General features: G+C 48.2%; 4 protein-coding genes across 4 annotated transcripts; 1 reads left to right on the forward strand and 3 right to left on the reverse strand.

Moving 5' to 3' along the window:
- Window positions 1-476: 476 nt before the first annotated feature.
- UCRPA7_8132 (putative dna-directed rna polymerase iii complex subunit rpc37 protein) lies at window positions 477-1587 on the reverse strand (the record flags this gene model as incomplete). The annotated part of the gene is made up of 2 exons (XM_007920651.1): window positions 477-985; window positions 1110-1587. 2 exons carry the CDS (start codon window positions 1585-1587, stop codon window positions 477-479), a joined length of 987 nt encoding a protein of 328 aa, XP_007918842.1.
- Window positions 1588-4369: 2782 nt separating this feature from the next.
- UCRPA7_8133 (putative carboxypeptidase s protein) lies at window positions 4370-6233 on the reverse strand (the record flags this gene model as incomplete). Its single annotated transcript, XM_007920652.1, has 4 exons — window positions 4370-4417; window positions 4579-5336; window positions 5490-5508; window positions 5583-6233. The coding sequence occupies 4 exons, from the start codon at window positions 6231-6233 to the stop codon at window positions 4370-4372; spliced, it is 1476 nt and encodes a 491-aa protein (XP_007918843.1).
- Window positions 6234-17459: 11226 nt separating this feature from the next.
- On the reverse strand, window positions 17460-18695 carry UCRPA7_8134 (putative integral membrane protein; the record flags this gene model as incomplete). The annotated part of the gene is made up of 2 exons (XM_007920653.1): window positions 17460-18518; window positions 18570-18695. 2 exons carry the CDS (start codon window positions 18693-18695, stop codon window positions 17460-17462), a joined length of 1185 nt encoding a protein of 394 aa, XP_007918844.1.
- Window positions 18696-20950: 2255 nt separating this feature from the next.
- Window positions 20951-22069, forward strand: UCRPA7_8135 (putative extracellular serine-rich protein; the record flags this gene model as incomplete). Its single annotated transcript, XM_007920654.1, has 1 exon — window positions 20951-22069. The coding sequence occupies one exon, from the start codon at window positions 20951-20953 to the stop codon at window positions 22067-22069; it is 1119 nt and encodes a 372-aa protein (XP_007918845.1).
- Window positions 22070-22278: the final 209 nt, after the last annotated feature.

Raw genomic sequence — 22278 nt, forward strand, 5'->3', positions numbered from 1 at the left:
TCGGCGCTGGTAAGCCATGGTCGAATAACATTTAACTTCGAATAATGAATGGTGGGTTGAAACGACTAATGAGAACTGCTTCGTGCAAAAATCATTGGGGCCAGAGTGGTATAGATATAATCGGATCAGTAGTAATCCTCGCTACTGAGATCATCCGGAGTGCTTGGTGGATCAGCGAGTTGGGGGTTTGAAAAATCTATGTACTGCATAACACCAAGCAAGCATGGTCATGGGGTAGATGAGGTCGTATGGGAAATACCTTCAATGTACTGAGTAGACTATGATCAATTTGATCAGAGCAGGGTATCAAATGCGGACTGGCTATGCCATCTTCATTAACAAGCAGGATTCTTTTTAATATGTCCATGTGGAAGCCATCCCCAACGCCGAACCATGCAATGTTTGTCCTTCGTCCCAACATCCTTTGAAAAGTCCGTAACACGGGCCGGGAGCACTCGTTATCATTTAGGCCCGGCTCAAGCAGCAGGCGCTTTACCTTTTGCGGCCGCCTTCTTCGATGCTGTAGTTGACCCCTTGGGCCTTCCGGGCTTTTTCTTCTCGACCACCTTAGTAGGCTCATCTACCTCCTCTTTGATCTCGACCTTCTCAATCCCACTCACCGCACGCAGAAGATCGTCCTCAACCCATTGAGTGCCCAGCTGGGGAACCTGCTCCTCTAAATTAGGATTGGCGCCATCGCCCTCGACTGCATCCTGCCCTTCTGGTCGGACAACTAGAGTACCGTAGTATGCATCCCAAGCACTTTGATCTTGATCATCCACGTAGACCATCCGCTGCCAACTCTCGGACTGTACCAGTCGTAATCGGTCAGCCATGGTCTCTGTGACAACTTGCTCGCCCTCGGCGCCGGCGGATTTAATAGTCATGTGAATAGCGCGGGCAGTGCCATCCTTCCCGCCCGCTGGTGGTCCAGCGCCGACTCCTGGCCCTTCGCGAGGCCTGTTCAGTTTTTCCTGCTCCGCAGCTGCGTCGATGTGATGTAGTTGTGGTCGCAAGTGAACAAGAGACGTAACCGGAGTGAGGTGGATGTTATCTGTCGCTTGTCAACTTTCGCTTCTACTAGTGATAACATCTTGTGCCACACTCACCTCCCTGGAAAATGCCAACCATATACCTGCAGTCCTTCGTCTCAGGACACTGTCCGCCGAGGGTCTGTGTCCGCAGCACGCGATCTTGCCGCAGCGCCTCCGCCCAATCTATGTTGTCGTCGTCTCCGGCGGCGCCTCGGCCTCGCGTGCGTACAGGCGCCCCGACTCCGAAGCCGCCCGCCAGGCCGTGACTGCCGCCGCTCTTCTGCGCCGTCGACTTCTGCAGCGCGCTGCCCCAGGCGACACCCTTGGTCTTGTCGTAGCACTGCGAGTGGTCCATGGGGAAGTCGACCTCGATCATGCCCGAGCCGGGCTTTACGCGCACCTCGGTGGGCGGGCGCCATGCTTTCTTGCCGTCGATGCGGTTGGGATGTTGCAGCACGAGGAGGCGTTTATGCGCCGGCAGGGCGGGTTTGATGAAGACGTTGTAGGAGGAGATAATAGGGTCATCATCCGGTGAGCTTGCGTCAATGTCCATCTTGGGCTGTTGTTGGGCGAGTTGTGAGTGCCTTGCAGGCGTCCCGGCTTTCCAATACACAAAGTGCTGATGGTGACTCTTTCGGGGAAGGAAAACAGTGTACCTACGAGCTCGAGATGGTGGGGGACGAATAGCTAGAAAATTTCTGACCCCGCAATCGAAGACAGCTGCAAGGCACGTCCTGCTTTAGCAGGGATGTCGCTAATGCGGTGCTAAAATTAGGGGTGCTTGTGAGTTAATTCGGGCCCAGATCTACGGTTTCTCAAAGTATGGTTAACATGCTTGCATCTCACGAAGTCGTCGCTTCCAGTTTGACGACGGCTTTTCAAGAAAGCCGCAGTCAAAATAAAGTATGCAAGTGCTTTAGTGTCATTGCAATCGTCCGCAAGGCAAGAGCGGCTGCCGTAGTGAAGATGGACAAGAGTAATTTCCAGCCACAAATAATTGTCTATCTCGGTCACAAACCGCCGAGTGTTAATCAACCGTCTGAGCGACTCTGGTTAATACGCGGTCTAGCCGACCAGGATCCATAACAATTCTTCCTGCGTTAAAGCATGTTACTTCACTGGACTTCCTCGTCTACTACTTGTTACCGGCGCATCTGAAGAACGAGGGTAATCGTGTTGTCATATACGCTACAACTTGGTGAAGAAAACTGTGTACATGAATACTCTCTCGATATAACGACTAACCTAGGTACCTTTCTTGGCTTTCTCTCTAGGAAAAGTCTGCTTACTTCTTCGTGGCGTGAAATATTAGCAGGTGAACACCGCAGGTCCTGGAATCGTGTAAGTTTGCGCTGGAAAAATTAGCTTTCGTACAGGTCAACAATGTAGCTCAATTAACTCCTCACCCTTGTAAGCATCGTATGTGATACCAGCGTCTGAGCCTTTGTAGGCACCCGGAAAGGCAACCAGGCTGCTAGGCACAGTTGAGCCACTACCAGTTACATTCAATTGATGGCAACCAGGATAGAACTGCGCTCCTGGGTAAGCATAGGAGGCGTGTAGCGCAATAATCTCATGTCGAACAAGGTAGAATCCTTTCTTCAAGCATGATGGGATAGTATAATCAGTTCCAGAGTTGCCGCCAACCATGAGGCTGGACTATATATGAAGTATTAGTTTAACTCCGCGACGTATCAGAGTATGGACTTACGTCGCCCCATGTGTTGCTTGTTCCAGTCCTTCCGAGCTCCTTGACCTTGAACCAAACAGCACTATGTACCATTAGTATCTTTTAGGGTTGGTTGATACCGAAACTCTTACGATGTACCCGGCAACCAATCTTGACAACCAGTATCTGGACAACGGGCCATATATGTGATTACTGGGCCAACATGGGAGTCGGGCCATAAGGTCCATCTCAAATTGACGGTTGAACCGGCAGCAGCAGTGGCATGGAGCGGAGCGGGCGAGGATCCAATGACTCCTCCATCTGTATATCCATTGCACTGAAGGTCGATCAACGTGACATCCTGAACGGGTCCTGAAATTTTTAGTTGTGCGAATCAGAAGGAATAGAAGTGTGATTTCAACTCACCATTCCCAGGGATAGCCCTCGAGATCCTAGCTGGCTGCAATAAACATGAGCTACGATGTACGATTAACTCATCGCTGGCGGTTGCTTACGGGGGTGCTGTAATATGGGTCGGTGTACGGTTGGTAGAACTAAAATATTTTTATCAATGTCTTCATCCTTTAGCGACTGAGACAGATTTTACCTGATAATACTGTCCTCCGATTGTCGCATTATCCACATAACCATGGGCTGCAACGAGAGCCGCGGAGCTCAGAAGACCTGCAAGTAATTTCATGGTTGGATTTTGTTCTGTATTCTATGGGAATTTTAGGGATGGTTTACCAGATTTGATCTACATACACCTGGCAGATCCTGAGCGTCTTTTATCATTTGTATTATATCCGACGGACCTTTCAAGCATCCGTGAAAGGAGATATAAGGCATGCAACTGTCAGCTAGGCACAAGAGCCTCCGTAGGTAAATTGCCCCTATTGAGAAGGCACACCAGGTTCATGCGCCTTGGCATTACAGTCACTGGTTCCGTCTGCAGGACAATGTGGGGAAGGGAAGAGCCGAGACGTCAGAAATCCGGGTTGGACGTATATGTATCGGCGATTCGGAGCCTTAGCTGATTTATATGTAACCCCAGAAGCCGGCGTGGTTGAGTTTATGCGCCAATCGCAGGGGTAGTGATGCTTCAGTGACATCCTCCGCCAATCAGCAACCGAATGCTTTTGTGAGGTTATATTAATGATACCAGCCCCATGATCAATAATATCAATGAGCACTCTAGTGAACTCCGTCGATTAGCATTGTGGTCCTAGGATTTTGATGCTGTACGTCTCCTCAACTGAGATCATGAGACCTGAAGCAGAACCCCATAACGGCCGCGTTCCAAACCTCCTTTAGGGTTTCCAGTCTTTACAAGCTGATATAACAAATTAAGATTAAATGGAGATGACAGCCGTGGTGGCTTCAGCTCGCGTGAATATAATGATGTATATCGCGAACCTTATACTCTGTCAGGGGACAATGCAGGCTCACCGAGAGCACGACGGAAAGACAACGACGAGAATAGTTAGAGACCAAGGTCACAGCTAAAGAAATACTTGATAACACAATATTTTAACTTTTGCATAGATATGAGCATGATTCGCAAAAGGCTTATTCTTTGTGAGCTCGGATGCCTTACCAGGGGGCAATCGTTTTTTATTCGTTTTGTGAGAGCACAGACTCGTCCATTTATACTTAGATATTGGCTCTATTCCAGGTCTGCCTCGTCCATATTTCGAATGAAAGAGCTAAACCACTACAGTGTTTGAAGTCAGTGGTTGAATACTAATACAGGAAGAGTGAGATAAACTTGTAAGGCAGCGAAACCAAAATCGATCCGCGCCAATGGTCAAGTTCTTGCATTGAGATTGCCAAGACAGCCGAGAATGACATAAGTATGGTGCGAGGTTTGCTTACCTGAACGTTTCGGATATGCCCGATGACCCCAACCTTTTCATCCACCGTATGAATACCGTCCATGAAATTCTGTTCAGGGTCCCAGCCGGGAATGAATCTGAATATATGTTTCGTCAAGTCCCAGTAGTATCTTGTGTCGGTGTTGCCAGTCATTATTCCTGGAGCCATTATAAGGTTCTCTCCATACATCGCGCGAGTCGTGCCAGACAAGATAGAGTACGGTGTCTTCCCAACCAGCGTTGGCGTGACAGGTGCAGGTTCTAGGATAGTTCCGGTGCTGAGCGTGATGGACCTGGGCGTCTCACTCTCATCACTAAATGCATTGACTGTTAGATTATATTTCTTGGCGACAATAGTTGCCAACTTGGTCAATTTGTCTTTCACAACACTTGAGGAGTCTCCAACGTTGACTCGGTGATTGACGACCAACCTGGTGCGTTCCGGAAGAGCGTTGACCTTCACACCCCCTTCAATGATATCAGGAGCTGCAGATGTAGTAAAGAGGTATTTGATCTCATCGCCTAGCTTGGATGCTTCCTGAGCGAGCTTGTCCTTTTTCCCACAAACTCTTTCCTGGTGTGATGGGAGAAGCTTCTTTAGTTTACTAGGAAATTCCGGGCTATGCGCGGCACCACATTGTAAGAGGCCAAGAAATGGGTTCTCCGAGTGGAAGTGCGGCTCATAAGGATCGGCCTCGATCAATGTGATGAGCTCCGACATGACGCCAATACCATTGTGGGCGGGTGGAACGGAGGAATCTATAAGAATGGAGTCAGTATATGCTCCATCAAGTCAATTAAGAAAAAGGCAGTATTGGAGATGTCGCCGAGTAACACTCGGCTTCGAGTTGATCCATCATCTTGTTGAGACACCGGCATTTGAATTTGGAATTAACGGCAGAGGTTGCTTACGTCCACCAGGCATACGAACCTGCGATCATAAGTCTGGTTAGTCATCCGTGACAAGCTAGGAGACAACCTGTGCGGGAATGCATCATGACGTACTATTATTTCAACATCAAGGTAGCCCTTTTCGCCAACGCCTGGAAGGGCGAATGTGCTGCCCCAAGCGGAGGTTATGCCCGAACCCTCATCTACAATGATAGCAGCACCATCTTTTCCATAGCGCTCAATCAGGACAGATGCAAGATGACCGGCCCCCCGTCTGCCAGATATCTCTTCATCAAAGCCAAATGAAAGCACCAGAGTTCTCTTCGGCTCGAATCCGGCGTGGATGAGCATTTCTACGGCTTCCAAAATGCCAATCAAAGTGTTTTTACAATCCGACGCACCCCGACCCCAAATGTACTTCCCGTCGTAGTGGCCAGAGAAGGGGGGATGCGTCCATTGATCCCAGGTCGGTACGGCGACTGGAACGACATCTTGATGTGCCATCAGCACCGTGGGCTTCAAAGTTTTGTCGCCCTCCCAAGTGAATAGCAAGCCATGCTCGTTTATATGCTCTAGTTTCAAGTTGTTGTGAACGAGGGGGAAAGTCTTCTCGAGATAAGCCGCCAAATCGTAGAAGATATTCCAGCGTTCATCCTCGTTCACATCACCCATATCGTCATAAGATTGGGTGGGGATCTGGATAGCCCCAGACATACGCGCAACAGTCTCGTTGCGGAACTTGTCCGACACAAGGTAATCCTCCATTTTTGCCAGCGCGGCGCTCTTCTGGCTAGGCACAAGGGGTTCCACCTGCGGACATTGTGCTATATTTGACGATCTATAATCTGAGAAAGCGACGCGACCAAAGAATGAGAATCGTACAAAGAGCCCCAACGCGATGACAATCGACAATAGGGTCCAGTTTCCCGCTTTCCGAGCTCGACTCCGCTCGCTTTCTGGCCGCGGAGGGGCCTGTGCAAGCGGCAGCTTCTCATTCAGCGCCATTCGGATTGCTATTCACTATAAGCTCACGAACTGCTGGTTGCACCGTTCAATATCTGGTCGTGGGCTGACGATAAGTCAATGGGTAAGCAAAGAGGAAGATGAAGAAGCAAGAAGCTTGAGGTTTGTGTTTTTAAAAGAACAAACCACCGATTGAAAGTGCCGCGGAATGCTCCCCGAGCCGTCTCCATTTATTCTCGCGCAACGCACTAATGATTGAACTGGGAAGGTCCCATAGATAAGGAACTTGTTTTCTATCACCAGTCCCACCAACGATTTTCAATTCGGCATTTCACTAACACCTCACCACCGTTCGTGTATGTACACATAAGAACCTTAATTCGGCCCTTACCACTCTGCTGGGACCATCATCTACTGACGCTTGCATGCGTGTGGTCTAAGACACGAAATTATATAATCAGCTACTTTATTATTCCATGCGACTCTGATTACTCATAAACATTTGATATTTGCAAGGTTGTTCCATGATACACCGATGCGTTCTTACCTTAGACCACTTGTAAAGTAGTCTATCATGTCAGCCTCATTAAATGTGCTGTTTAAGACCAAGTCTCAACGACCGCATATTAGGGGATAGCCGATATGCTTCTCACAGCCACGTAGGAAAGAACCTAATGGAGCCTCCATGGTCCAAAACTAACACTCTATGATTTTTGTCGCCGTTTAACTAGAAGCTGTGACCGCAATGCATGGATACCTGCAATGTTCTATGAAAACCATGGAGTTGTGCGGTGCTATGTCGAGGAACCACCTCGCAGATAAGTTTGCGAGAGACGTCCCGCTGATGCAATGGTGTTGTCGATTTGAATCCCTAAGGATCTAAACTAGACAAGACTAGATCAGACGGATTCGTTCGCCTTCCCATGTCAAAGCGCCTTCGGCGAATTCGCCGAAAGGTTCGCCGGCGACCAAAGGTCTGACCTGTTCACTCCACGATATTTACGTTATTGGGTTTCCCGCACTACATTATTCCGGGCATATTTTATTCAAATGATCATTGTGATTTTCGCATATCTTTTCTCATCCGAGGCTGCCCCACTACTGGCGATCCATTCAGCAAATACGAATCGTTGAACCACAGTCGAACTCTGACAATGAATCATTTCCTGAAGACTCTTTGAATTCAGTAGGAGAAACGGCCCGATGTTACAAAAATGCCCAACAAGGGTTCAAGGGACGATGAGTAAGCCTGGAAACAGTCTTACCTTGACTTATTTCCGAGGAGATATCTAGTCCAAGTGGTCAGCGCAATTTGATTATTGGTGGTCTAAATGTTCTGTTTGCCTTACTGCTGTAGCATTACGTTGCTGTCTGATATTGGTCTTTATGTCATCGAGCAACCCAATTTATGATGTGTATGCCCTTAAACACGCAAGCAATTTGCTGCTAAAGATACACAATGAGACATAATACCATTCCCTTTCTCCACAGTAACCAATTTTAACACAGTAAAATGTCTAGCAAATGTATAATCTGAAATCTTCTTCTAGGCAACAAGAATCCAACGAATAACCAAAGGGCCAAAGGCAATCACCCTCTTCTGCCGAAGGAAGTCAAGAGTGGCTTAGCGGACACGAGGGATGTTAAAGTAGTTCTGACAAAATTAGCATATCAATGTTCTTGGGAGGCTTTCTCAGTTAATCTATTGATGCTCTGAGCAAAGCTTTCCGTTTCCAACTTTCAATTGAGGTCTGACTGGCCTGAGTAAGAAGTCAAGGATAGAAGAGCATTCCTCTGGGAGGTATAATTAAGCGTCCTGGCCAAGAAGCAGGTCCGAGAACTGTTCCCTTTGTTAATGACTCATAAACGATCGTTTGTCTGCTCTAAGAAGAAAAAAAAAGTAATTTCTACTTCAAGGATGAGTTTGGCAGTAAAGGCATGCATGCTTTCAACAATTGTGAGCGCGATTGGCAACAGCCCATAGTGAGGACTGGCGCCCATTAGTCGGTGCTTGGAGACTATGGGATGAGTAAGCCCTTCGGCAGGTTTCACGGCTTCCTGATAGTGCCATCAAGCTATCTCGAGACCCAGCCCCTGGGATAAAAGTCTGCTGACGCAAGCTCTGGTGCGGTTCCCGTATTGGTCGAAGGGCTATAATTATAGTAATAGTGCGGGGCTGTCAATGGCCAGTCCTTGCGATATTCATTACGAGGACAAGCTTGACGAGAGCGATGCCGAAATGGTCAGCAAAATGAGATCTGGGCTGCGTGTTTGGCTGGAAACATAAGGACACTGGGGAACCGAATATGACTACCAGAACAACGTATAAAGCTTTCTATTCACTTATTAAACAGATCATTCAATAATACCTTTGCGAGCATGCGATAGCGTATCCATTAGTTGTAGCAATCGCCAGCAAGATAGATGCAAGTCAGCACGGAGTGGAGACTCGGGTATTAATGTCATCTCGAGGTTTTTGTTAGGCACCCTAACACTCCACAGTAGATCCACTTTATCTGGCGACATTGAGCACTGGGGGCCTGAGAACCTTGACCCCGATTGTCTTGCCCCGCCACTGTCAGCAGGCCTAGATAGCTTTCAACAAGACACCCATTACGAGCTCTCTGTGAAGTCTTTTTGTGGCCAATATTATCACTCACATAAATTGCCTTCCGTGCTTATCACATGCTAGTGGTATTCGAGTTCAAGAATTGTTGCTTGTTATATTGGCCTTGATCTCGCGACGCAAGGGCAGTGGTGTTTTCGCTCCCCAAACTACCTGTGCGTCCCTCAATTTGCCAATGAACGATATGTCTACAGACAGACTGAGCTTAGCCAAACCCTGCAATGCGTGTCGGCGGAGGAAGGTTCGTTGCGATAAGAATCAACCATGTAGTAACTGTGTGAAGCACGGAGCCCTTTGTCAGTTTGAAAGCGACAATTCTGGGATAGGGATAGGAGGCGATCAGAATGTGCTACACGAAAGAATCGACAAACTTGAACGCTTAATTGCCGACATGTCAAGCTCATACAAAGGCCAGTCGCCGCGCCGATTGAGTCCAGATATGGACTCTCCGAGCAGAAGCTCAAGAGACGACGATGAGTCAACACCTCGAGGAGTGCTGATCACGGAACCACATGTATCATATTACATGAATCCGAGCTTCTGGATGAACCAACAGGATCTCAATCTCGAACCACGTTGTCTCACCCGAGTTGGACATGAAGACGCCCTAGAAAGCGCTTGGCCGTTCGGGTTTGCTTCCCCCATGCTAGGAATACCCTCAAGTCTTGTGCATATGCACCTCCCCATCGAGAAAGAGGATCTTATTCTGGTAGAATTCTGGAAAAACGTCGAACCATTTATTAAAATTGCGCACCGATCGACTTGGAAGACCGACATCAATGAGTTTCGTCGAGGGGTTCATCAGCTCGAGCGAGTTGTTGAAGCCGCTATTTTCGCTCAGCAACTATTGACAATTGCCTCTATGCCTGGAGACCGCGTTCAGCAGCTGCTAGGTCAAAATAAAACGGAACTTCTCGCCCATTTTCGTACCGCGACTGAGATGGCTATGACGAGAGCGAACATCCTGCGTAGCCGAGTGATAATGGCATTTCAGGTGTTACTGTACTATATTGTAAGTTGTTCAAACAATGATGATCGAGAGAAAACCCCTCACTCTCATAGAAGTTGTTAGGATAATACTAATCTCGGAAGACATTCTTATATACAACAGGACAATCGGATCATGGTTCGAACGTAACCATGCTTGCTGGAAGGGTTGGAATGAGAATAGGACTCCATCGGGATCCACGCCATTATAATCTGTCACCTTGGGTTGGTGAAATGAGGCGAAGAATGTGGAATCATCTGCTCCTTATGGATAACCAATACTTTACTGGCGAAGGATCGGAAGCTGTTTTTGATCTAGTCTCGAATACTTATCGATCGACTAACGCAGATGACGATGACTGGACTCCCACTCGTTTTGCAAAAGACGATACCGGGGCTGAAGACAGGGATGGGTATACCGAGATGACATTTCCTATTATTCGTCAGGAAGTCTTGAGCACTCAGCGTCGTGTCTTAAAGCTCAAGGCTCAAGGCTCGTCCCCGGATCTTATCTACCGCGCTCTCGATGACGATGAGGAATACATAAACAAAAAATTCCTCCATCACTTAGATGAAACCGACCCAATGCAGCTGGTCACTCTTTCTCGTGCAAGGGCACATATGCGGTGGGCTCGTTTTCAAGTCGATCTGAGTTATGCGAAGCAGATGGCGTCCAAGGAGACTATCATGAAACAGCAACCCAGGTGAGCTATCTCCCTTGAAGTCAACCTCCGATCTCGCATACTAAATATTAAACTCGAGGCTTTTCCATGAAGCGGTTGAGATAATGGAGGAGATACATAGAGGCGAGAGCATCGCCACAGCGCATCACTGGGGTTGGATCTACAATTGGCCAGTGCCTTGGGGTATGATAGCCTTTCTGCTTTTGAATCTAGCACGTCAGCTTGATCATGCAGATGTAGATCAAGCTTGGGCTCAAGTCGATGTTTGCTTCCGAAAGTACACGAGTTCCGACGTACAAGCTTCGAGGTTGCCAGCTTGGAGAGCTATTGAACAACTCTGTGATAGAGCGATGTACTGCCATCCGGATCGTATACATTCAGGTGCGGCATACACACACAGGGTGCCGCAGGATCAAATCGCAGCTCTGCAACCCGTGGACCCAAGTCTATCTAACGCCAATCTGCAAGACCCCTTATTTGGAGATGTCAATATGTTGTCGGCGCTACCGGACCAAGATTTTGCGATGCAACACTTGTTTGGTCCAGTATCAACAGGTGTCAGTGTTCCGGATGGTGTCGCAAACCAGCTAATCTTTTCGGATTGGAGCACACAGCCTCCTCGTGTCCCATCCACACCCTTCCTTGCGCCATGAAGATACGGTGTTTGCAGAAGAACTGCGGTAGACAGTCTGTGGATTGACGTCGATCGAAATTGAAAGCGTCACGACATGGCGGCTATGCTGATGACAGACACTATGAAAGCCTATCCAAAATCCTGACGAAGATTACGAGGACCTCCGGCATATTCCATGCGTTAAGGCCATCTGAGAAGATACACTTGTGTGCGAACTGAGATATATGTCAATGAGTGCTAAAAGGCTTTCTTCATGGATTGATGAAGCTTTTGGTCCTGAGAAACGGCAATACTTTACCCCTGAATGACAGAATGTAATATATCGCAGTAGTTAGAATGGAAAACAAGAATCGCAACATTTGAAATTCGCGGTCAGATAATCCTCGAGCAGCAAGCTATTGCTCATTATGAGGAATGTTTTTGTAATGGGTCACGACAAACAGCAAGGTGCTCTGATACAAGGGCTCGAATATGGAGGCGAGAGTACGGGGAATATATGACCGGGCACCCCAATCTCAAACCTATCTCCAGCTTGCTTATGTATAGATGAGCACTCGCAGAATATAGCTAGCGTATACTTCAGGTAGAAGCTGATTGAAGGTTTATTCGCCGGATCTCGCCAAATCGCCAACTCGGATGTACAATAGCTCCCCGCATGACCAATATTAGTGCTATGCGCTTCTTGAGATGGGTCCGATTCGACAGCTTTGGTAAACAAGGTAGCACAGATTTACCGGCGATTCGGCGAGATCGCCGCTTCACCTACTTATGCAACTGCCACACTGTACCACATGATACAAGCCTGTCACGGGTGAGATAGTTACTCTCCTCGGCTTTAAGCCTGGCTTACAGGAAAAGATTACGCTCCGGGTTGGATAGAATCAAGTTAGCAAGCTGAGCTTAGTCAACTGATACTGGCAAGCCCATTGCTACATTCATTGGAGCAGATCAGCTGCTAACTTAATCAAGTACCAGTGTCCCGCTATGATGAGATGACCCATATGACACCGGATTCTGCTGATGTAACATTGGCTAACCTCGACATAGATGGACGCGTAGAATGGGGCATGATACTACCTGCAATGAAGTGAGGAAATTATTCAAAAGTCTCTGCTTTGTTGCTGGGATGAGACGACTGGGTAGATACAAGTACCTCCCTTGACGACTTAGTCCACAATGGACAAGTTATCTCGACTGATGACAGATCACCAGTTCCCATATATTCAAAGAGCTTCTCATAGACTTCTACATATAGATGCCCAGCTTCCGTATCAGACATACGGGAGCTAATCGACCTCCAAAGACGGTAACGAAAAACGCAGTAGCGCTGAGACCAAAAGACATTGCCGCAGATGATCCATACTAATATAAACTGTAAAATAGGTCCCCCACACACCCCACGTATGATCTCTGGCGAGTAGGGGTTCGGGGGGGGAGGCGCGCGGGAGATATTCATTATCTAAGTAGCAACTCTTCTCGTCATCGCGCTTAATTTCCTCTGTGTAACACCTCTAGCCGAGAAAAACTCGCCCCAAGTGGAATAACCGGTAAACTTAGGTCGAGTATTATGGTTGTAGATGATGTTCTTTTGGACGCTGGTGAGATTATAGGTACATATCGTTGACTTTGTCACATTGATTGTTTATTCATCTATTTCGTTGGATTCTTCTTCCAAAAGAGCACCGCTAATCATTCAAACATATGGGACCAACCCACTCAAAACTACACATGAAGGGGCATGAAAGATATAAATGAAGAGGGAGGGGTCACTGTCTTCAAATTTGTTGATCTCAGTAACTCATATCTGCTTGGACAGCTGCAAGGCGTTTGGCAATGAGCTAGAAACGTCAGCTACTAGACTTGAAGTTTGACGCTGCGAGTGAGCACACCTCTCCACATCTGGCAGGTTCGTATTTTGCTGGATGATTTTCATCAATACAAGTCGGAACCACCCCGCATTTTTCATTGAAGTTGAATCCTTGAGCAGAATACTTGTCAGAAAGCCTGCCCAAGTAGTGAAGTGGAAGATCATTACCGAAGAACACCGGCATTGAATACCGATCATATTTGCTATGTTGGATGACTCGATGCACCGTAGACTTGAGTCTATCGTTTGTTAAGCGCATCAAAAAATCGCCAATATTGACGACAAAGGTGTTTGGGATGGGCGGTGCGAAGACCCATTCGTTTTTTGCATTCAATACCTGAAGACCCCGCTCATTAGATTGCCAGAGTATTGTCAAGATTTGAAGATCAGTATGCGCGCCCAATCCAATATCTTCCCGCTCAGCGATCGGTGTTTCGCCGTGCCCAGGATAGAAGTTCAACGTGCAATCTGCTCCTGGGTATGTGGTCACTTTGTCAAAATAATCTTCTGGTAGCTCCAAACCCAGAGCAAGGAGCTGGATTAATCGCCGACCAAGAGCAAGACAATTTCGCCAGTAAGTCAATAGACTGCTTTGGAAATCGGGGAGCCCGACATCATTCCAGATAAAACTGTCTTTGGGAATGTGATCCATTACCTCTTCCGGCACATCGTCATCACGGCCTTCATGGAGGGGGTCGAATCTTGGTTCGTAATGGAAGTTGAAGCCCTCTTTTGTGTCTGAGAGCACAGGGTATTAGGAAAGACCGCACATAACACTTCTTGAAATTCATTTACCTGCAGTGCTTGCTGGATTGACACGACGGGAGCCCCTGGCATGGTATCCATAGAAGGAGACATCCGGATCGGCCTTCACTTTCAATTTCGTCTCCAGAGGGAGATTGAAGAATCTATGGCCCATAAATCAGACACAGGTCAGACTGAGATGACAATAAGAACCACTCAACTCCTTAGCCTTTTCATGCGCATCGTGAATGCTAGATTCTGAGACACCATGGTTCTTGATGTAGAAGAAACCAGACATTTCGGCAGCTCGAAGTAGAGTATGGGCCAGGGCTTTCCGCTCTGTCAAACCACTACCAATAGCGCTTAGATCAATGACCGGGATCTCTTCGGGGGTGCAATCGCGTGGTGCTCTATTGCTGATATCGCGATATACGAATCCAGGATCCTCATAGCTTCTGAGCCACAGCCTGGTTGTTTCTCCTGCTTCACCTGGGAATGATACTGTTTCCGTGACTGTGCCCATTCTGATTGTCCGTTTAGTTAAAAAATGATAAGATCGCGAGTTCTCTGAGACAGACACAGAATGATTTCTTTTGTGAACCGATGGATGTCTCCTCAGCGTAGCTTCTGCATCTTTCAGAGCTCTGATAAGCGCTGACGATATGGTCTCAAAAATGTGGCTGCCGTATCGTATAGGGCGGATACCGTCGGAGTCCGATGATTTGGAGTGGGGAATGCCCAAATAGTGCCGACGGTTTTATTCGGGAGGGACTACCAAGCCTAAACCATCCAACTTTTCTCGGGCGACAGGTATACAAGAATATGCACTCACCGTCAAATAACCAGACAAAGGATACCGATGAGACGACCAATCGTATTCGTCGGAAACGATCCAGGATTGAGGACCTTGAACCTGCTGCCTCCGTGGTCAATGTCGCCCTAGGGGATGTCGCTAAGCGCCGCCGTCGCAAATTGTCATGCGAGACTTGTCAGAAACGAAAATGCCGCTGTGACTACGACCCAGTTACGAGAACTTGCCATAGATGCCGGACCTTGAGGTAGAATACCGGGGGTCTTTACTAGTATACATCTTAAAGATTATATAGCTAACCATTCACTTCAATAGGCTACATTGTTCATTTTCAGACGATGACTCGTTGGTAGGGGTGCTAGAGACCAATGCACCTGATGGAACAACCGGCTTTGAAGAGAGGTAAAATGGATATTTGCTTATCGAAGTTTTCTAGACCAATTTGAATGCTGATTGTCTCTCTTCATTAGACTTCAGAAATTCGAGAACTCTATTGTTGAAATCAAATCTGCATTATTAGACGTTCAAACCACCCTGCACAATGGCAAGAATACAAATGCAATGTCCGGAATCCCCGAGCCCAGATTCAATAATACTACATCAGAGCCGTCAAGTGACGATGTTGAACCTGAAGACATTTCTGACCCTGCGGACGCAGGGATTGGCTCGGCTCCTGCACTCATCATGCGAGAAGTGGCGAGGCAGTTTTTTGGTGGAAGCCGGAGACTGCTTGGGCAAGCAAATGCTGAGCTAGATATGGTTAAGAACGGACTGTTGGATGAGTATACGGCTAATGAGCTTCTGCGGCTGTAAGTAATCATGTTCATTATATCGATCATTCCTAGAAACCAAGATTGGCACTGATTTGTGAAAGCTTTCGTCAACATCGCGGACAAGGCCTTTTGATCTGGGACATAGATGATCCACTACTGGGCGTACATCTACGCGAGGCCTCGCCATTCTTGCATTCAGTATGCTGCCTGAATGGCCTGGCGTATTGTTCCGAAGAATCACCTAGTTCTTATCACGGAAAGGAGATCTATGAACGAGTACGACTCGCTCTGGGTCAAGCGCTGCTTGCGAGCCCTCTGCCTCTTGAGGAGATCAATGCGATACTGTTATTAAGTATCTATTCTAACAATTCGCCTAGCATAGTGAGTGTGCAATAAGGAGGTTCATCGGTTTGATACTAACGTCTAGTGGAGGGTAGCCAAGCGGACTACATAGACAGTTGGCTGCTCACCGGATATTGTGCTCAACAGGCTATGTTGAGTATTAGTTTCTCGGGCATCGTAGCAAATGTCAGAAGGGGGTGTGCTACCGAGGCTGATAGGCGCGCTATCCGTCTTTGGGCAAACATATGCCTACATCATCTCCAGTAAGATTTGCTGTTTCGTCAAGAGATTCTTTGATCGCACATCTAACAGCTCGTCACCAGTTGGGCTGCTGCTACGGGTAGACCGCCAACAATTCCCACCCCTTACCTGAATCAATGCAATATGCTCCTCAATGTCTTCCAAGCTACTGTCCAGGAAGGGATGATTTTGGCCGAGATTCTTCTATACATGACTTTGAACCGGAAGCTTGCGCGTCATTCCTACTTGAACACGGATGGCGAGTGCGTAGAATTCTCGGCCTGGCGACAAAGATGGTCGCATTTGTTTGGTTAGTTGGAAGCATATCTCAATACAAGCTGGGATAACTAACAACGCGTTTCAGCTCTTCCGAAATCGTCATCTCTGAAGCTGAGCTATCATGCCGCATACTTCATTCTCGCTGTCAGAAGTCTTGAAGATTTCAAAGACGGACAGTGCCCAGAGGAATTATTATCACCTGAAGACCAGACTGCCAACGCCAACCCCCGCCAGCAAAGCTCTGGAACCCATGAAGTACATGCGATGCGGTTCGCTATACATATTCTTGAAACGTTTCTTGAAGTAGCAACAAACAATGAGGTGCCAATTTACCTAAACATGTGCATATCGTACTCAGTGCTGGTTATCGCACAATATTGGCGAGAAGACTCGACCAAAGTCTCTGGAAGAGTCGTTCTAGATCTCCTGTCATCCCTGGAAGACCGCTACATGAACTATCCCAAGATGTCTTTGGCGACGCGATATGTGGCTGGACTCGCCAAGAGACATGTTCGTGCTCATATGAATATCTCATCTGCAACGTATGCGAGTGATGTTCCTCCACGAAATGGTCATGGAAGCAATCCATCAAATGAGACGCCGCTGTACTCGGCGGCCGAAGGGTTACTAGGTTTAGGCAGTTTCGGCGCTCAAAGCCGGTTATCCCCGAGCGTCGGACTCATTGATGATTTACCTGATCTTGGCTTAACACCATCGTTTCCGAGTATGGAAGATTTCTTCGGTGGTGGCTTCTTAGACTTTATCCGGTAGACCAATATGATACCATGTGTTCAACTATTCTACTCATGATGTGGCCCTATACGACAAGAGCCACCGTTCTGAACACTTCTTGGTCAAGTCTGCATTTATTACATTTCGCTACCACTCAATGACAAGCCTGCGTTGGATGTCTAAGCTCTTTGACATGTAGCTATGGGTCTATTTTCAACGCCAGGCTTGCTGATAGTTTGAAGTAACGTAAAAGAGTTTCGACCCAGAGGAGGTGCAGGGAATTTACCCGACGTTCTGCTACATAATCGTGTCATATCGCATTACTATAAGGCTCATATGCCGTATTCATGTCTCTTGTTTTCTTGTTTCCAACAGGTAGATTCCTCATTGCAATTCCCCTTCCCGTCCTTTCCCCGGCAAAATCATCTTCGGCGTTCCAATCGTCGTCCAAACGCCTTCGAGCGTCATCTGGGGATTCGACCACAACGGCCTCTTCACGGCCACCGACATCTGTTCGAACCAGAGCGGGGTGCTTTTCAACCTGGACGTAATTGTGCTTGTTCCAGGTCGGAATTCTCCCAAAGAAACCGGGCTTCTTCACATAAGGATCGTTGCCGACGGCGCCTAATGCGCCTCCTTCTGCATATGCACCTTCGATAGGACCAGCCCCCGTCACGAGAGCACCACCAGGTTTTCCATTCGGATCAATTGACCTTACAGCGCGCCGGCCCCGGTGGGCTGAAGAGGCGCCACGGGCTCGGATGAAGAAAACGGTGGTGGTGAGCAACGAGAATACAAAGGCAACCCACGACAGAGCAGTCAAGGTGCTGCCTGTCGAAGATTTGAGGCCGGAGTCACTGAACGCCTTGTTGAATGCAGAATCGAGCTTCTTGAAAGTGACCATAGCTGCAATGTTTCCTGCTAGAAGGAATAGGGTTGCACCAAGAGAATTCACAGCTCCCAAGATGCCAGCTTTAGGGAAGCGGGCGCTGAAAAGTGCCACAACCGGAGCAAAGGCGGCAAGTGCGGCGGATAGAATGTATGCCCCAGCGAGGAAACGGGAGACATTTGCATAGCTACGGAGAGCACTCGTGTAGTCGCCGTCGAAGGATCCAACGAGTGCGGTGCTGTCCAGCCTGAGATCGACCCTGGGATCAAATTTGAAGCCTATATGCGGAGGTGCACAGTCGACCTTGCTGCCAGTTTTCGCACAGGACGTCAATAAATGCAGTGTATAGGTGTTCGCGAGGCCGAGTGATGTTGCGCTCGCATCTCTGCCGACAAGGTCCGTTCCGCTTACGGTAGAGATATCGCGCAAGAAGGTCGAGTTCGAGAGTTTGGCTGGTACTATCAGATTGGCCGTATCGGTCTTTGGGGTCAGCAGGTGTAAGACTGAAAGAAGCGCGGATTCTTAATATACCCTCAAGTAGTACAAGTTTGTGAGTAGATTGTTGGTACCAGCAAGTATAACGAGAAGAATCAGAATGAAAGATATGAGGGAGAAGATGAAGGGGAGGAAGTTTAGAATTGGCTGTCTGCCCGCCATCCTTGTGAGGGTTGGGTTGGGAAACCAGGGAGAGTCGACCTGCGAGAGCTTCAGGGAGTTGACCGTTGATGGGGCACCGCTTGATTAAAAGACATGCGAACCTTTTCGCGACGCGTGGGCGACCCTTTAGTCGACTTCTAATTCAGCTCCAAAGAGAATGGCCACTTATTGAGACTCAGTTTCTGCTCTAATCTGAGATGTTTAAAGACTGAACGGAGCTGGGATTGTAAGCTTATCAACTTTATCTCATCTGAACCCGCTTGCGGAACACCGCGACATGGGACGGCCGCCTCTAAATTTGGGACCAGCAATGCAGACCAGGGTAGGCGAAATGCAGGCGGCACATGTCGACGCCGTTGTTCTTCAACATTGAAACACCACACGCACTGTACGTAAAACAGCTAAAGCTAAAGCAGAGGTTACGACGCTGACGTGAGCTACAGTGGAAGCAGCGCACAAAGGCTGGATGCTGGCCTCTTGATTTCTCTCTGACAAGCTTTCGAGTTGGTTTGCTGGCACCAATGAAGAATGCAACCAGGCCACCCTCTTACGAACTTAGCGCTCAATTTCAACATGGGGCCCGACCCGTCTCAGAGGGAGATCCTGTGGAGTTGGACAGATGCCCGATTTGGTCGTTCGTAGTAGGCTACGTCTCGGTATCGCCGCGTGGTTTCTCTTTGAAACAAGATGTTTGATGTGAATCAAAGTTCATTAGTAGTTTCGCTGAGGCGCAGGCTCGGAATCCATCTTCAACTGGGACGGAACGGAAGGTATCCGGATGGCTGAATGGAACTACCTCAAATTCAATCGTCGGAGATACTAATCAACTTCGAGAATTTAGGCATCGCTAGCAGTAAGCGCCGAATGTCCACCAGAAGTCTGGGCAAGTCATTCGACTCTTTCCCTGAAACGGCAGTCTGTCTTCCCGCCGCTGCACGCACCAAATTGGCTTGGTGAAAGCGGCTCATTGCTATTCGGCTTGTGAATTTCCGCCGCGTCGCTCAGACAAGCGCGCTGTGGCTGACTATTTTCGTCTTACATGCGTACTCGGCGGCGCATGTAGTTGGCTGGTTGGTTGGTAAGCTGGAAATAGACCAAGGGTCAACACAAAGGACCTGCTCCCATGCATGGCAAGCATTTGCAGCCACTCAGCACCAGTCTCGTTCGGCCGACAGATAAGAACTAGGACCCTTGGATGGCATCCAACTCAGTAAATTAAGGCTGCTTGTATGCCGGGAGAGATCCGCTTTAATAAGGCATCATCCCAAGCCAATTCTCGACTCTACGCTCTCGTTTCTCTCTCGACGACCTTTGCAGGCACTGAACCAAGATGATCCGGGCTTCATTTACAATAGTGCCATTGGCATTATTGGCGTCGATTGTACAAGCCACGAATTATGATGTGACTGTTGGGAAGGACTCTCAACTCAAATTCGTCCCCGAAGCTATCAACGCCCAGCCAGGAGATACTGTGACTTATCATTTCTTTGCGAAGGCAAGTATCGATCGATAGCAACGCCCGAGAAACCTGACTTACAAATTCAAGAACCACTCTGTAACTCAGTCATCTTTTGCAGATCCTTGCCATCCATTGGATGGTGGTTTCTTCTCCGGGTTCACGAAGACGGACTCGCCCGACGTTGCGGCAGCCACAACATTTCAAATCACTGTACATGATACAAAGCCCATCTGGGTATATTGTAGCCAAACCAATGGCGATCATTGTCAGAAAGGCATGATCTCAGTCATCAATGAGTAAGAACAGGGCGGAGGATATGATATGACTTCAGACACTTGACTGACCTTCACCGCAGGCCAACTTCCGGAAACACACTGGACGCGTATAAAGCCAAGGCCGCAACGGCTTCAACAAGCACCTCGCCTCCTGGCGGGTTACCTGTCGGGGGGACACGGACTTTGCACATTGATGTCGGTCTGGGAGGAAACCTGACTTTCACGCCAAACAATGTTACCAATGAACTGCCAGGAACAGTTGTCGAGTTCAGTTTCAATCCAGCGGTAAGTTCTCCATGTCTCACCAGGAAGAAGAGAAAATGACAAAGCTTCTCTAGAATCATTCCGTGGTGCAGTCGTCTTTCCAAGATCCTTGTCATCCGTCTCCAGGTGGCTTTTCTTCGGGATTTATGCCAACCTCAGCTTCCCCCTCGGGTATACTGTTTGATGTTGTCCTCAATGACACAAAGCCAGTCTGGTTCTATTGTGCGCAGACCAAGAAATCGCACTGCCAATCTTCCATGCTAGGCTCAATAAATAGCCCAACCTCTGGCAATACCCTCGAAGCTTTTATCGAGCTAGGAAAAAAGGCATCAGAAAGCACAATTCCTCCAGAAGCTCCACTTGGCGGCATTCTCACCGTAAATGGCACCGTTATTGCAAGTCTCAATGGAAATGTCCTGAATGTCACGGCTCTTGACCAAGACACCATCGGCCGGGTTCCGCCGCCTGGGCAGAACATGTCTGATTACATTGCCGGCATGGCTGGCGGAGGCCCACCAAACAGCTACAACTGGGCGCCCCAGATCAGCGACAATGCAACGGAGCATTTACAAATACTACAATGGTTTGACAATATTCTGCTCGAAATTTTGTTTGATGGATACAACAAGCTGAATGGTGGCGCCTGGACACACGTGTATCCAAAGTCGATCGTCGATATCTTGGGAGCCTTGGCTTCACAGTCTCTTGTCCATCGTTCAACCGCAACCGACTCTTTGCAACATTACCAGAAGCCTGTCCTTGGAGTCTGTACATACAATTTGCCGACCATGAATGTGGACTCATTTCTTCACGCAGCCCTGACAGTCTTATTGCTTGAGATTGGTATCATTCTAGATATCATCGGCCTGGTTGCCACAACCGACCCTTGGATGGTACCTGCCTTGGCTACTCATCTGGGCAGCAAGAGTCGAATGGCAGGTACCGTCAATCTCATGCAAAATCACATGGCTGCAGCGGCACCAAGAGAAGTTATGATGCCAGCTGAATTGGCATATAGCTATGCAATGAACAACTATGTTTCCAGTTGTCCAGACAAGATGGACTGGCTGGGTACTCCGCTGCCACCGCTCCAATTCACCAACACCCAAAAGCTTGGTAGCACCGACCGTGTGACTAGCGCAACTATTGCCATTGATGCGAGTCTGCAAAAAGATGGGCAGCTATTCATTGCTTGGATCGCTGCTTGGGGCAGTCTCACCTTTACGCCGGTCCAGAGCGACGGCTCCGTGCAAGTGCCTACGTCGTTATACGGCCATGTCTGGGCTGTGCTAGTAAAGCAGGAAAATGTCAAATTGAGAGACATCCCTAGTGTTGCAGTCGCTGGCCCGGAGATTCTATGGGTTGCGGGCATGTAAGGATAGTGAAGTACACAAGGAGTTAGGCTTAGGGAAATGGAAGGCTATCTGGGCGTTTCAGATCGGTGTTTTCATAGCCCTGTGGAGTTACTTAGAATATACCATTCAGCGATCCTACTACCGTTGGCTATGGACCTCAGCATGAATGCACAATAGTCTGCTCGATAAATACCCAGTATGAAATACTACGGGAAGAGAGTTGAACTCTG

This window comes from Phaeoacremonium minimum (genome assembly GCF_000392275.1).
Source record: "Phaeoacremonium minimum UCRPA7 unplaced genomic scaffold PA7_03_scaffold_580, whole genome shotgun sequence".
NCBI lineage: Eukaryota > Fungi > Ascomycota > Sordariomycetes > Togniniales > Togniniaceae > Phaeoacremonium > Phaeoacremonium minimum.